Source organism: Cydia strobilella, chromosome 1 (assembly GCF_947568885.1).
Source record: "Cydia strobilella chromosome 1, ilCydStro3.1, whole genome shotgun sequence".
In the NCBI taxonomy this organism is placed as follows: Eukaryota; Metazoa; Arthropoda; class Insecta; order Lepidoptera; family Tortricidae; genus Cydia; species Cydia strobilella.
Window position 1 is genome coordinate 10,221,963 of NC_086041.1, and position 17,291 is coordinate 10,239,253.

The 17,291-nt window shown below is 41.5% G+C and overlaps 1 protein-coding gene across 1 annotated transcript in view; it reads right to left on the reverse strand.

Annotated features, from left to right (window-relative positions):
• Window positions 1–16,413, reverse strand: part of LOC134740861 (neurogenic locus protein delta) — a 36,816-nt gene extending 20,403 nt beyond the window's left edge. Inside the window, exons 1-2 of the mRNA XM_063673516.1 lie at window positions 16,125–16,413; window positions 7,737–8,039 (exon numbers count right to left, since the gene is read on the reverse strand). Of these exons, the coding sequence (XP_063529586.1) occupies window positions 7,737–8,039; window positions 16,125–16,205 (384 nt within the window). The 5' untranslated portion in view covers window positions 16,206–16,413. The remainder of the gene's footprint in view (window positions 1–7,736; window positions 8,040–16,124) is intronic.
• Between the last annotated feature and the right edge of the window lie 878 nt (window positions 16,414–17,291).

Sequence of the window (17,291 nt, forward strand, 5' to 3'; positions counted from 1 at the left end):
AAATGGAATGCTTAATGTAAACGGATTTAAAGCACTTAAAACTTGAAAGAGTAACGTGAAAATAAATTATTTGTAAGGATTAAATTATAAGGATCGCTGGTAGTGGTCCAATGAGTCAAATTGTAAAATACGTTTATTAGATTTCAATTTAGTAATGTTACATGCCCATCATATTTCATGTATCTTGCGCCGAACCGGATTGCGCTGCGCGCGCAATAAATTAAAAAGCTTTCAAACAGCAGTTTATACGCTTATAATGATAATAAAAGATATAAGCCACTCAGTAAATGGCTGTAATTTTCGAGATGATTTCGCATGGGTCCATTATGAAACCGAGGACTAAAGCTACTAACTAAAGTTACTAATAAATTTACCCATTTATGTTGTTCACACGCCAACCATAAAAATTAACCACTAAATCGAGGTGATAATGAATTGCAGCACCCCAGCATTGCAGCAATCAGTTAGCAAGAATACCAACATCAAGAGGAAAATTAACAATGTTTAGACGGCTATTAAAAGCTTAACTGCCATACGCGGGCCTAAACACCCGCAATACAATATCAGAACGAACGTTTGGGTTTGTAACCGTGAGACACAAACATTTAACCATTTCGGTTACTAACGACCGCTCGGAGACACGAAATAAGTCAGACATTAACAATTTATTACCCTCAATTACAATCATCGCGAAAAAAGCGACTTCACGGTAGGAATTCGGGGCTGAATACCTACTGGCCAAAGTGAAAAACGAACCGGCTACCTTTAGCCCACGAGGCATCCGCCGGCGGACCGCTGCTGGAATCCCAAACATGAAAATGTCCGCAATAAACTACGGAATGATTTGAATGGAGCATACAGGGTGGAGCGTTATTGAATATATCTTTGGTTCTCTTACAAAATTTTTATTTGTAATCATAAATTGAATGCATGACTAGCGATCATGTATTACTATTATTACTGTCATACATTATTAGTAAAAAATGTATAAACCTATTAAACAGTCCCTATATTTTGTAACAGCAGGCACGTACTTGGTTAGTTAGTATGTTTATTTTAACGACTTTAACTTTTATTCGCACTGTGCAAGGAATCAGATCTGAAAAGGATTATCATCCAATGTGTGTCAACCTGTATAATAATTAAAATTAAAATCAAGTTAACAAATTTTGGAACCGTCGGATAGCTTAGATCGAGGCGATAAGAGAAGGGTAAGAAACCGAAACCGCGGTACAAATAAACAGGTCATTATCAGCTCACCCGGATCCGATCGTAAGATGATGCGCGGACAGCCTCCGCCGCCGCGCAGGTCGAGACACGTACACAAACGATATTTATAATTAGGGGCCCGCACCGAATTAAACGTGTAACGCAACCCATCATTAATGATTAAGATAAAACATGCTCCTCAAGTTCAAGCTCCCAAATTGACCTTAACAAAATTAATCTCGAGTGTTTACTTAAAAAGTTTAGGATTAATTTAATTGTAATTGAGTGAAAATACGCGGAACTCTCCGATAGACTGAACTCTAACTGGTTTCCCATTCTACTTTGCATACCATGAGAACCGACAATCCATCCGATGAGTAATACATAGAAAACTGACGAGTTTGTAGTCTGGTCACGGTCATAGCGAATGTAAATAAACTAAGTGCGTTTTACAATCACAAGAAGAGCGATAACCAGCGGCTAATCTAGCGGATCAACAATGGAGACGTGCGTTCTGAGAAACATCCCGGAGTGGAAACTTCAATAGGACATCGAGATGTAATCGCGCGCAAGCAATATTATCAGTCGTATGTTAAACGACCGTTCCAGTCTATACAGTTTAGTAGTTCCCACATTACGATCGGCCTTTGACACGTATGGCGTATAATGCTCAAAAGATGCAATTGTATAATAGTGCGCCTCTTGCTTGGTATGTATCTATATAATTCGCGCGGCCGTGGATACCGCCCGCCACATGAGCTTACTGCGACTCAGAATTCCTAGAAAGTGAGCGCGCGTGGTGAATAAAGTCAGGAATGCGAGGAATTTCATCATTGCAGATTTGAGGGCTCGACGCGCCCTCGCGACGTGAGAACGCACCCGAACGACCACCTAATAAAATTCGGCCAAGAGCATGTCGGGCCATGCTCAGTGTAGGGTTTCGTAGTTACCATTCTGTCAAAATAGGCCAAACGGAGGCTATTAGTAAGTATCATGTACATCACAAGTATAAGGGAGTACCTTTGCAGCGCTTTGTACGTCTTTTTACTAAGAAGAGAAGATTTTTTGCAATAACTCAAAACAACTGGACCGGTCATGTTCGGTATACTTTTCATTGAAAGTATTTATTAAGCTTTTGTTTCACGGTTTAATAATTAGGGAGGGGGGATATTTTTTTATACCACGACGGTGGCACACAAGCATACGGCCCGCCTGATGGTAAGCAGTCACTTTAGCCTATGGACGCCTGCAACACCAGAGATATTACATGCGCGTTGCCGACCCTTTAAAAACCTGTACACTCCTTTTTTAAAGAACCCCATACTAGCCCCTCGGGAGCTCATTCCACAGCCGAAGCGTCCGCGGGGGGAGGGATTTTTTCTTTCGGTGCAATTATTTCCAAAAATATTAACTTTATCAAAAATTGGTTATTTTTTTATAGTTTTTATTTTACCGTTCTGTAGCAAGATTTATGTATCCATTCAAAATTTCCGCTGTCTGGCACTAACGACCACGGAGCAAAGCCTCGGACAGACGGACATGCCGAAATTATAAGGGTGACTACGAAACCTTAAAAATGGAACGCAGTTTAAAATGGAGATTATTATAGAACGCGACGCGGCCGATTTTCATTTGAATTTTGATAGTACTTTACAGTGTTAGCCGAACGTTAATTGCAATTAACCATTAACCAGTACAAATTAAACCGTACACCGTAACGGACGGTTACAGTTTACGGTTCAATTTGTACTGGTTAATGGTTACTTGCATTAACGTTTCGGCCAACACTGGTACTTTAGTTACTCATTTCTGAGTTTAGTTTAAACAAAAAAATCCTGCAAACTTTTCCAAATATAAAATATCGGGCTCTTTGAACAATTATACTAGCGGCCGTAAATGATTTAAGAGATGCAATTAAAACGTCAGAATGTGACCGTAAACGAGCGTCCATTTGAAAAAGGAGTGTTTTCTTAGCGTTCGGCTTTAGCCGGTCGTAATAACAAAACCGGTAAAGTTTATTGTCTATTCACTCGGTTGATGAGCTTATTTTCTTTATCTTCTTGTCTATGACTAATCATAATCTCAAGTGAGATTTTATTTGAGAAGTGTGGACGTAGGATTGTTGTTTTAGCACCCGGCAAGCTCGGCATAATTGAGGCATCGCGGCTATTGTGCGCTGGTTTATTTAGGCGGATTCAGTAGATTTTTTTATAACATGGAAAACAGAGTCGGCGGGACTAATCCGGCCCTATTACTCTTTACCCTAAAGGTATACAAATTTTTGCTAGCAATCTTAACGCTAAGCTACTATAGTTACAGTAATTTATCCTAATTTAAATATGAAATGTGAGAAAAACCTAGATCTCAACAGTACTATTATATAGGAGAAAGACTTGACAATATGTTTTAATTATTTACAATAAAAAAATGTAGTTAAGGTTTAACAAAGCTGAGAGGTGGCATTAGCCTAAGTTTCAAATATTTACATTAGGTACAAATGTACAAAAATCAGTTACTAATCTATATTGAATAAGGTCATGAAGCTTAAAAATACAATATACAATATTTACATTACATTATAACTAAGGTTACTAAGGGTTAACATTATTTGCATTTTAAAACATTTGTACAAGAACAATGAATGAATTAGCTAATGTGCATCAACACAAAACCTCCAGTTTTAGGATCCAGTAGAAAACTCGCCGTTAATTGATAAGGTTGCCGAATACCTGCGCACTCACTTGAACAATGCGAGCGCACCAATTATACACGCTCCGATTGTTTAAATTTGAAACTTATGAAATCGTGATTAACTTGATTTGCAATGGCGGTCGTCATTCCCCATTTACGAGGAATATAATTTAATTTTTTGTTCTGGATTAATTGCCGGGAGATAAAGACGGTGTCGATGTGAGCAAGACCGTGAGGCATTCCGTAGCTCGGCAGACTTTATTAAAAGAAGCGGATGTAGGGGTAAGTATTTTAAGAGGATCCCGGCGCGGGCGGATTGAGATAAAGGAAATTATTAAGAGCGTTCTCTACGTGAAAAAACTCGGCAGACGGAAGTTGTGCTCGGCGAGCTATGGTTTAATATAAAGCGTCCGACGCACTATCGCGTTACGAGTATGAAGTAACAAGTCGATGATCCGTACGAAGGCAACGTTTTCCGTTTTTCGTGTGGGCCAGGCTTATGTAACGGCTCGCGAGCGGAATAACAATGCCCGCATAACGCATAACCGATTACAATTCGATCGTAATTATGGGCGATTTGAGTTTCATGTTAGATTCGTGGTGTAAAGTTTTTATGCGACGTGAAATGTATTGTTAATTACTTTCTAATGGAGAGGCCGCTAGCGGTGCAAGAACTAGCAGCGTTCTCACGGTGACAATGTCTCGGCTGCTGTGGCATCGTGCGTTACCGTACTATTGTTTTGAAATTCGAATTCACTGACGTCACAACGTTATCTCCTTGATCTGCTTCGATATTCGAACCTTGCCAGGGCATTTTCTTACTGGGTTTCTCATTGAAATGCAAAATTACGTACGCACATATGTAGAGCGTGAAACTATTGACGAAACATGCAAAGTGTGTAACAATCTCTTGCTAGTTGTCTGTTTCCTTGCGGACGGCCGATGTTAAGACATATTATTGTGTCCAGGCTTTCTGGAATATTTTTACAGACGTCGTTTGTCATAACTTGTAATTTGCATATTGCTGTTGTGTCAAATGTATTAAGTACCTGTTTTCACTTAAAGGCGTCGGCATAGCGGCATATTTACCTATACATTTTTAACATAGAAAATGAATTCTGTAGATTAGGTTTAGAAGATTCACAATTAACTAATTGTAGCGCGCCCCCCGCGTTGCTGGGAACGCCATGCTCGGCCGAACCGAATAGACACATGAAAAATATACAAAAGTATACAAACTCAAATAATATGTGAATAACTCGCTCTAATTTAATTAACCTTAGTTAGGTGGAAACTCGTTAGTTTCTGTCGCAATTCGTTATTAAATACACGAGTGAAAATGTTTTCCGCAAAAATGCCTGCCGGTAACAAAAACAATGCTCTCGAAGATGGCTACTTTTTATGAAATTATCAGCATTAGGTAGCTAAGCAACGATGACACAGAATAGACATAGAGACAGGTATCTGTTATAAATCGTCCAAACGAATTACGTATACAATTAATTAACTAATAACATAACAATTCAAATTATTTTTTTACCAGTTTTTATCGACAATTTAACAACAATGCGAGTCCATTTATCAAGATAAATGGAGATGAGTAATGTCTAAAGCAATACGGATCTATAGTGAATCTATAAAAAGTATAGTTCACGGTCAGCGGGCGGTATGCGCGGAAGTACACACTGACATTTTACCTCGCGGTATGAGTACACCTTGCGTTACCCCGTTTCCCTCATCTTTAAAAGTAAGTAATTGCGGATCAAAATGGCGCCGAGTAACGGACAACGGTCCTTACGAGTAGTGAATGAATGAACAGTTTCATTCTCCCCAGAGCAGCCTCGCGAAGGGGACAATTAGCCCTGAGCAGCATTAACCTTTCCTCGAGACACGTAACAATTAAACTCGCTTACAAGCTACGTGCGACGAGTCGCTCATGCCGCGACATCCGGACTAACGGGCTTCACAAAGCCGCATTACAATATCGTAAAACATGTGATTTACAAACACAAATTGGTTAAGAGTAAAATAAATGAAACCCAGCCGCCAGCCGGGCGGCTGAATACAAATGAGATTTCTTTTTGGAGTGAGCCATCTCTTTCTTTAAACGGATGATGAATCGTTTCTATGCGTCGTTAACGCGCACGCCGTGCTTGTAATTTCACTGTTCGATGTTGTCAGTAATATTAATATGCTCATGACCTATTATCGGGAGGTCGTATCTGGTTATGGCCGGGATTATTTCACTACGGATCAGATAAAAAGTTCAGATGCAGTTGTGACGAAATCGACTCTCCCGACTCCAGGGATGTAATACAACCTCGACCGTTAGCCGAGGCGGAGCGCGCGGATCGCGTTTCAAAATATTGTGATGCTGGCCATCGACACGGCTCGTCGATGACTAAATTAAATGTCAATTTCGAAAATCGAACGCCACCGATCCTTTTTAAAGCGAGCGCCGTTCACCTGCCCGGCCAGTCACGAAGGCGCGCAGAACGTGTACTAGGCATATACCAACATTACGCGTACATATTTATTCGTGCGGGCGATATGCCTCGTGAAACAGGCTCTTCTCGGTCCATCGATGACCTCATTGTGAGAAAAAACTCAGCTAATAATGCTCCTTAGGGTGAATTATATGTATAATTTAATTCGACGCACCTATCTTCAGCACGATCGGTATAGGTCGTGGGGCCGTGACGTGTCGAGTGCTTCCTCGGCGAGTATAAAGTATCTGCCGGAGCGGAACATATGTAGTGTTCCAGCAAATGGGAGACATTAACTCTACGGCTACGGCTAAGATAAAGGACATATGGCGTGAAAACAACAGTGGCAACGATCGGCTTCGGCCGTCACTGTCACTGCCGAAATTCGATTGACGGGATTATTTCGCGTGGCGTCCGCTCAATTGGTCCCGAGCTGCACCATATGTTTGACAATAGACCACTATCGGAATTTAAACAGGAAGTTTTAATTTAGCATAAATTCATTCGGAACTACGCGGCTAGTTGAAAGATACAGGATCCACATTGTATAAAGTCTTAAATTTCGTTTGCGGTGTGTGTTTCACGGTTGTCTACCTGCAGTTTCTTTAGTTATAAATAATAATTTAGTACCAAATGCCACGTTTTTCTCCAGATGGTCCGAGCTTGTGCAAGCGGCTGAGCTTAGGAGCGTTTGTTTGTTCAAACATTACGAGATGGTACGACATTTGAAGCGGGCCGCTAAATAAAATACAAATAGCACTCGAAACCTCCAGTGTCCACAGTGCGGCCAGAGACAATTCACGCCGGCGGAATAACCGTAACTTAGGCTCAATTAAGATGTCCGTTATCCTTGAACGCGAGATAGATCTAAACAAGTAAATAAATAACAGGTAATTACAATATCGAATCACGATCCCAGTCGGCTTTAAGTAGGTAATCGTCTGGAGATGAGAACGCGGCGCGCCGAAGGTTAACCAAGTACTACCTCTAATAACACACGTACGACGATTTAATAATTAATTAAAAATGAACCATTGAAAGCTTGAACCGTCCCACGCGCTCGTTAAACCATCAAGTATTCTTATCGTCATCGCTTCTGTCAAATTTGAATACAGAATCCCGTAATTTCTTTTTTACTATTATGTATTTACAGCGGCCGGGACGCGGCCTTCGTGGATTATTGGAATTTGAATGTTGGTAACATCGGCGGCATTGATTTATTGATGTAGGGTTGCTACTTAATGTTTTTTTACGACGTATTGATTTTACTACCGCTTACAAAATTAATGAAGTGTTGGGTTGTTATGAACCACAGTCGTAGGTTAAATATAAAGGAGTTTGAACACTTACCGGCCACGTAAAGTCGAACGGGAACACGATGGGATTGGTGAATCCTTTCACATTAAGGTTGGGCACATCCAAAGAGTTTCCTCCTAGCACTGGGGTCGTGATATCACCGAAGGTACACGGTGATGTCGTATCGATATTCGCTTGGTAAATCTTGAGGCACACGCGGAATTTAGTCCTGCACGGCGCCAGGCAAGGCGCATCACTACTACTTGAGGAACCATCACAGCACTGGCCACTACTTAACCTACCCAACGGGTTAGTAAAACTTTTTATCCTAAGTTCGAAGAAACCAGACGTCAGCACCTGAAACAAAACATTTAATTAAAGTACGGCTCTAAATCAACTGTCCAAAAAGCAAACACCAAGTTTCAACTAATAATGGTGGAATAACCTTTATGGAGATTAGTTATAAAAGCAACGACGTAAAAGTGTCTCCCTCCACTCTAGTCGAGTCTATTTATCAACATCGTATTGACAAGACAAACAGGGAGCCTGGTGTAAGTGATACAACTTTCGACACCCCCAAGATGTAATCCTCAAACAGATTCGAGTATTTGCACAACTGCATGGCCGTGCTGTATCGACCGGGAGACATTAACGGTTTTACTGGACACTATGTGGGTCGTTCAAAAATAGGGTTGCGAGCATGTGGGGTGACTTCACTGTGCGCGACACCCTTAACCCGATTCATATTTCCAACGCACTGCTAAGCATACGGGGGAATATTGAAAGTTCTTAGCAAGCGTTTTTGCGTTTAGAAACAATTGTTTTTTTAATACCACGTCGGTGGCAAAGAAGCATACGGCCCGCCTGATGGTAAGCAGTCACCGTAGCCTATGGACACCTGCAACACCGAAGATATTACATGTGCGTTGCACAGAGCAAGGTCGGAAATATAACTAGCTAGGTTGTGATGACGATACGAGCTTGCGAAAGTAATATTTAAACATCCGTTGATATCGAAAACGCGTAGGATCCCCCACGCATTGTTTTGAACGATTTTTTCTGCGCTGCCAGGATCAAAAATTGATGAAAAATGTGTGGCCGGCTACTGATGTTGATAGATAAGCAGTCGTCAGCTAAACGACTCGAATTCCCCGAGGTTTTTTGTTAACTATGAATAATAATAGCGAGTTTTTGTTCCCTCCAGGGTAGTTTAACCCTTGTATATTAATACGCACAGTTCGTCGCGTAAGGGCTCAGTTCTAAGGCTCTAAATGCACCAGAGAATGCGCCTAAGTAAGCCTAAGCAATCGTCCCATAATTATTTTTATTAGAGGCAGTCCTTAAGCGTACTTAAACTTTCATTAGAGACGGGGCTTGCATGGGAAGGAGCGTTGTTTATATGGCATCGGAAGGAAGTGGTAGGTATTAAGTTATGGCGTCTCAGCGAATCACGGCGGTGCGAAGCACGGGTCGGTATGGGTAGTGTTGCCACTAAATAAAAACCAAAATTATTTCCTTTCAATCTAATTGATGGGCTATTATAAATTAGATTCATACAATTTGACTCCCGCTATTAAATGTTGTCGTGAGTTGAATCTTAAATAATGAAGCTAATAATAAACTTTTAGTCAGTCCTTACATCGACAATAATATATATTAAGCAAATTATTAGTCATAAAAACGTCACAATTTCACAAATTGAGTGATAAACTGCGATTCCCACGAATATCAAGCGATAATCGCTAGCTTAAAGAATCTGAATGACGAACAATGGGGCATTCAGTGTTATCTCATCAGTAGGACTGTCTGTGTCAAAACTTACCCCCGGTTAAACAAATGTGGTAAAAAAGACTCCAGATTTCACCAGACTTCCTGCCTGCTGCGGCTAGGGTTGGACTCAAGAAAGTGTAAAACGAGTCGTTTTCCATCTTGCTCTAACCATTCTAACTAGCTAGGGACGACTCGCTCTTCACACATCCACGTGGTTCTACAGGTAGGAGCGGAAAGAAAAAAAAATGCTCCAAAAAAAGTTACGGGCACTCTAAACATCCCTTTTTTTGTTATCGAGTTGATGTATTGTTTATAAAACGAGTTATAGTAGCACGGATTATTATAAATTGTGGCATAGGAACTTTGTTTATCAATTTTAGTAGCTAAGTAATTTGGGCGGTGCAGATCTAAGTAGGTATATGATCTCTTTCATTCAACTACGTTGGATTTAATAGTGAGTAATTGGAGGTATGACCTTTAGAGTCTGAGTTACAGTTTATGGTTTAGGTTAAACGGTAAATTAAACAATTTGGCTGGTAAAAAAGGCAACGGGACGGCGAGCGCGGGCGCAGCCGCGGGCAGACCACAAACTAACAATTAAATAATGCTTACTGCTCGACTACCGAACTTTTATCTTATGATGTCTTCGGGCGGTTTGACACGAACTGCCTGATTGATGTTTTAAAATACGGCTTTAAAAGTGCTAAGCTTTATGACGTTGCCTACAATTACCGACGTTTTAGTACCTAAATGAATTTTGACCATATTTATGTTACCTGGGTAGGCAACTTCGATTATGTAAGGTTTGTGAGCCAGTAATCAATTAAATGCGTTCGAGAACTTCGAGATGAGTCTCATTTATTTAACATACGACTTTACATTTAACGCTTTCGACGTGAGACTCGTGAACATTAATATTCAATGTTTTTTTTTTGAAGAAAGCAATGGCTGTAGCTGTAGCTTTAATTGCGACGGCGTAAGACCCAACAAAACCGTCTAAATTGATTTTAGTAGGTACCTACCTAATAGACGATTGCGCAAGAGATACCAACCGGTAACATATCGTGATAGATTAATTCTTTTTCCATTTTAATTATACCGAGTTTCGACTACCGCAGAATTGGTGTGTCAAAATGATTTAATAATACAAAATAGTTATTATGTACACTGTTCTATCACATCAGTCTGTTCATTACGCATTGCTCAACCCCAACGAACTCGCACAAACACTTCGCTAATAGGGATTCAGTATGAGGGAGACCTAATAAGGAGTAATAATGTGAACGTGAACACCATTGTATGTAAGTAAGCCAGCAGTAAACACTTTGCTCCAGACGGCAGGTTGAGCGAAGTCTAAAAATAGCTCAAATAATGAAACGCAGGGGAATGTTTTTCATCTCGGCCGTTACACACGAGCGAAATGTGTTAAAATAAACACCCAAACAGTCTTTTAATATCGCGACGATGTGGCCTCCGGTGCATCCGAATTCGCAATAATATAAATTAAGAACGGCAGCATGATTTATTTTTTTATTCGGTTATTTTTCAGTTACGCGCCACGTGTCATAAAGATGTTCAGATTAAAAATAGCTACGGTCTCAGGGTAAATTAATCGCTTAATGAAAAAACATGACGATGAATGGGTGTTGTTGCTAGCGATGACCAAAGTTTCGAGAAAACTTTTGAGGCAACAATCGCACAAAGGGCGGCTTTCAGACGTCTTGCACACAGAATGTCATCTCAAATGGAACAAAACGTTAAAATCGGCGCGACAAAAGTCGCTCTTTGTTAATTTCGCAGCTGCTCGCATAAAGAAACTTAGTATGGAAGGTCGGAATTGTAAATTAGTCGGGAATCACGGAGCGTAATAGGCCCGTAGATTGCCTGGATCCTATATGGAAAGCGCATAATAAGGTATTTTGCGGTTGTTTAAGCGTGTTGTGCAAGGGAATTGAGATTTCGTGCGTTGGTGTTCGCTCGCTGCGATCGCGCGCTGTATCGGGGCCCGATCTTCATACTCGAATTGTTATTGGGATTATACCTACGTGTGAACCGAGATTCAATGCGGAACTTATATTACTTTCGTTGATTGTCCACCTTTATTATTAAATCAGTCTAGACGTTCTCAGGCGGTAAAATGACACGTAAGACGCAATAAATCATGTCTATACTAGGAATTCCTGGGAACTTTATACCTACATAAATAACACTTGCAACACCAATAACGCGAATACATTGGTTTAATCATACCTATTTATAGTACATATCCACATAAATCATATCAATTGTTTTGTATAGGATAAGTGTCTACACTGGCTACCTGGTCGTCAACTGTAGGAAGTATGAAGCACAGTAAATCCAAGTTATCTAATCGAATAGGTTTAAGATTCCTTGCGATTGCCCCATCGAAATCTGTATATGAATTGGATACTAACAGATTAAGTAAATTAGTTCGGCTCCATTATAGTAATGCGTTAGTTATGAAACGCTATGCACCGGTACCTGCGCGCGTATCTCGACGTATGGAGAAATTTAATCATGCTCGTTCAAGTGTAACCGACGTGTACGGGGACACTAGGCAAATTTACTTTTATAATTGCTTCTTTATTTTAGAAACTTTACCCACATACAGAACAATAAGGTTCTAAGTGTGGGACACTCGAAAAGACGCAATTAATTTAAACGCCTCCGTAGTTGAGTAATTATTTCGCAGTGTGAATTTGAGCATTCATAACTGTCATTTAACAACCTTAACTTTCAACCCACATCCACAGAAGCTCGAGAGACTCATCTCTTGGCTATGGCGGTGGAGGTTGTGCAACCCACAGCATCGCTGGCACGTCTACTAGTTTCGGAATAATTCCCTATCCGAGGTAGGTTTTAGACAATACCATAAATTATAATAATACTTGCGTAGTAAAGACAATAATATACAAGCGTATATTTCCAAGTATAAAATTAAAACCGTTTCAAAACGCGCCGCTTAAGGATCGATGTCAATTAGTTTTCAATTTACGAATGCCATTGAGCCTTTCCAGCAATCCCTGCTAAGTAAGCTCACGGACGTCAAGTTATGCGTGTGTTTATAAATAATGCATAATATTGACTTCCCCGAGCATCCAGTTTGGCGACATTGCGTAATCTGATCAATGATCCAGGCCTTTTTGCCGGGAGATCGGGAATCAATTAAGCGTCCGGTCGTACGACAAAAAGTTTAAAGAGCTCATAATGAAAGAAATTCTGCACCTCAGTGAGTATTGGTCCGTATGTCACGCGTCTAGTGCTTCTGGGAGTGGTGGTCGGGGGTGAAAGATGGCGCCGGCGGCGCCGTAATGAATTCTTCATTTGTCAGAGATGTCGCGCTAGATGCAGACACTCGTTTCGGCATGCCTTGGCCCACAATTACATACATAGCACAATGAAACCCAAACCACAGTTTCTCATAGTTAAGCTGTTAAAAACCGACGATTATACGGATTTCGTACAAGGAGGTCTCTAATAATTGAGCCGGTTCTCATAGAACAAAAACCGTTTTGGACAATGGACGAAAATATAACAGGGTTGGTCCATTAAAGTTTCACATACTTAAATGCTTATTGCGACTAACATGACATACGGCGATTAATTGTTGTGAAAACGTGTGCGACGGCCGAAATCGCGGCTGGTGGCGACTTGGACGCTGGGAAAATTCAGAGAAACTGTATATTGTTACTAAAGTACTGCCACCCACCAGGCGCTAACCACCATATTTACGACTACGATTCGTCCATTATCCTGCAAATTTGACAGTAATAACTCGAAATTAACTATGGGAACTTTTTACATAGGTATGAGAACCGCGAAATTATGTGCATAATTTAGTTTTAAATATCTTATCTAGATATAGCTATCTTAGTCATTAAAGTTTGGGGGCTAGGTATATAGAGGCCGTTAAACATCAAACTGTGATAAGAGACCTCGTGGTGAACTTTCGAGTCACTTGAGGCAGTTACAATTCATTGTAAATTAAGAAAAAAAAAGCAGATGTCGAGTCCTTTAGCCGGCCAGCACACCTGCTGGCCAGCTATGTCGCCGCCTCACCTCGAAACGACTAAAGCGTCTCCGAAACTCTAACATACATGAGACCTTTTAGTTTACAGCGGTTGTATGTGGGTGCACCGTGCATACTGCATACATGTTGCGACTTACCGGCCAATTCGAAGTAGGCTGCGCGAATTTAATTTAGGTATATTAGTTATATCACAAATCATAACGCAATAACACGCACAGCGTTCCATGCGAGCTATGACCAGCTATGTCCTAGATATGCTTCAGGCGCCAAGCAATCACGTATATTATGTAGGTACATAGGTACTCACAGACTATTATACAGAACTACTCATAAAATGCAGCAATAATCTCAGCATTAAATGCAATGTCGAACAAACTTAGAAAAAGAAGTTTATGTCCATATGTAGCACAATCGACATACCTATATGTTTAAAACTAGTTTAAATTGCTAACAGAGTAGAAACCTATCTACCTACTATAAAGTAATTAATTTTACATCCCGACATTCCGTAAGCTTCTAATGAAATCGTTTCAAAATAATTTAGGTAATATGTATGTATTGTATAATTGAAATAATATAAGGGAATAAAATTTGAGTTAGTGTACATATTAAACGGCGTTATCCTTCTATCGATGATGATTATTTACTTATTAACAATTTCACGAAATGGGAATTGCGGTTTGAGCAGACGTGTTTCCGCTGCTTCCGAGGCTGCCGGCGCGGCTCACGCGATGCCTGAGGCTCGGCTCGGCAGCCAGCTTGCACTTAATGAGCCACAAAACAAAAACGCTCTTCAATCGCTTCCACTGCGGATGCTCGATACCTACATCATAAAGAATCGACTCGGTCGGGGGACAATTACATCAATGCCCGCCGTCGTCACGTAGCCAGGAGCAAACCAGTCCCCGCTCTGGACGCAAAATACCGTTTTTTTATGAAACAACGCGACTTCATTCATAATGTATAATGGCTTGAAAACTCACTCGCACGCATACACACGCACGGCTATAAATAAACACCTAAATCTATAGGAGACGCGGGTGTGCGGCCGGACACCATAGTTAGTAATTTAACCTGCCCGTCTGGTTATAAAACGATTAAAAATCACTATGTCGCCGGAATCGACAACTATCTACAAACACACGTTCTTAATCCGCATACATGTGTGTTAGTGAAATAACGGTATATTCGCGTACATTAATATATAAGTAGTCGGATTGCGCGCACGCATGGGGATAGGTCCCTCGCGAAATGTTAGCCCGGTCGATGCGGGAGAACAAAAACCGACCCGACTAGGTACTTACTAGTTACGAGTAGCTATAGATTTTTTTATCGACGCCTAGCTGACATTTCGGTAGGGCAACATAAGTATTATAACTAGTTAGGTATACATATATACGTTACGTAGTAATGTAAGATGAGCTACCTAAATGCTAGCGAAATGGCAGCGAGTAGATACCTAATTGATTGGAAAAGTATCGAATCGATTGGTTAATCATGTTTTTCTCAGATGTATCTACCTATTTACTGATGTAGATGTTACTAGATCTGTTATTGTTATAATATAAATTAACACATCTGCCTGTGGGCTACACTGTTCTAAAAGGAATTGTTAGCTATTATATAGTATGAAGATTGATTATTGGTTATTATTGTTTTCAGTCTTCTTCAAGTTGTTTACCTATCTGCTCAAAGTAACTGAATGATTACTTGATTGGTAAAGGAGTACCAAACTCTGTTTATTAGGTTAAAAGTAAATTGTTTGCTATAGCGGCTGCGTTCATCGTTAGTTTAATTGCTATGAAACGTTTTTACTGGAATTTTATTACTTTGAGAATGAATGAGTATCATACGAATGCCAGGTGCGTATGAGTTATGGTAATGTTAGATAAGTTTAGCAAGTGGGAGCAGCTGAATATGTTGAACTTTAGACGTGAACGACCTAGCGTAAGAAATGAATTAATTTTCACGGCCGGCTGGCGCCGCCCGAGGAGTGCAGGAAATCTGCAATCGTTAGCTCAGGACTTTAGCCCTCAGCGCAACCTTGACCGGCTGGGGCAACGACCTCGCATTTAGTAGGTAAACCAAGGAACAATGTTACTAGCGTGTTTTGAGGTTATGTTTTTGAGAAGTTGACGACACTGGAGCCAGAATGCGCGTTCATTAGCCACGGACAATAAACGAGCCAGCTTAGGCATTGTTAACTGGAGCGAACTACTAACCCTGCCTGAAATAACGCACCGTCTGGAGTTATTCCTGGCAGGGCCAGCGCTAGATATACGGATCTTCATTCGAAGCCTCGGAATGCATCTAATTTTAAAACGAAGAGGCTCGCGTCGCGACCTAGCTGACCCCGCGCGCCGGCCGTATTAAAACCTGAACTTTCTTTATAACTATGCAACTAACTATGTTTGCTCGGTAAACGTATCGGACACACACAAGCGTCCTGGCCCGCGCCCGGTCACGACCGACTCCCGACTATCCAGGACGATCACCAACGTGGGAAAGTTAGTGTCGTGGCCGACGTCGGCTCCGCCGGTGTCTCATTCAGTCCGCCCTGAATTCATGTAAACAAACTCGACTGTTTTGCAGTTTCGCACGGCTAGTGCCCGTGTCAGTACCTGGGGTAGAAACCCTAGCAGGGCGAGCAGCACCGCAGGGGCGCGCATACTGGCGCGACCGGGCCAGCGGCGCCGGAGCATGTATCGCAGGCCGGCCTAGGCCGTCGGTCAGCAAACACGGGATTCGCAATCCATCACAGCACTGTACACTGAGTTTCACTAGGAGTCACTCACAAAGTGGTCACTTGCGAACCGGTATTCGAAACGCGCGCGTGTAGTTGCGGCGTATAGCCGTACGAACGTGTATTCCTGGCGGCGCGTGGTAGCGGACTGAGGCGCGGCGGTCGCGGGACTCGCGGGCCGGGACACCTGGCGCGATGCCGCCGTTGCGCCCAGAGATGGCGCTGCGCGGCGCATCTGCCGGCTCCTGCGCCCTGCCCCCCGCGCCTCGCGCCCATCATCACACGTGCCATTTGTATGAAAAAAGTTTTTATCACATTTGAAAAACAAGCCTTATTCAGGGGCGTAGCTAGAGGATATCACCAAATTTGCGCCTCCTGACGACTGACAAAAGTTTCCTTGCTGCTGACTTTTGCCCATTTTGGCGCCTCCTCTTGGATGGCGCCCGGGGCCCTTGCCCCCCAACCCCCCAGCCCCCCCCCCCTAGCTACGCCACTGGCCTTATTTAATTAATTTAAGTTGTAAAACAATTACCAACAAGTGTAATGTTATTTTATCCGTCTATAACGTGTTCACAGAAAGAACCTACCATAGATATAGTAGGTGTAAATATATTATTATTACACGTAGGTACGTAAGTACACAGATACTTAATAATTGGTGTATTCCTATGTGTACACACTCCACTGTGTATCACACTCTTCATAGAATTTAATACTTAACAGAAGAGTGCTATCCTGTTGTAAAACCTACTCTCAAGTCTTAATTAGATTTAAAACTCTTTTTATGTAGGTACCTAAACTTAAAGGTAGTTTCTTTGATCAGCTACTTCGTTTGTATCAACAGCGAGCGGAGATACCCGTAGATTTGTTTCAGAAACTTTCACGTAACGTAACTCTACCGCGCGGGCGAATACGACGTAAGTGATATCACCACCTTGCGTAGTTAGGCCTTTTTTGATGCCGCACGCCTGAATGGCCGAGTACAATGCAGTTGAGTTGACAATAATATGACAAGTGCTACGGCGTAGCGCTCCGTAGCAAACAG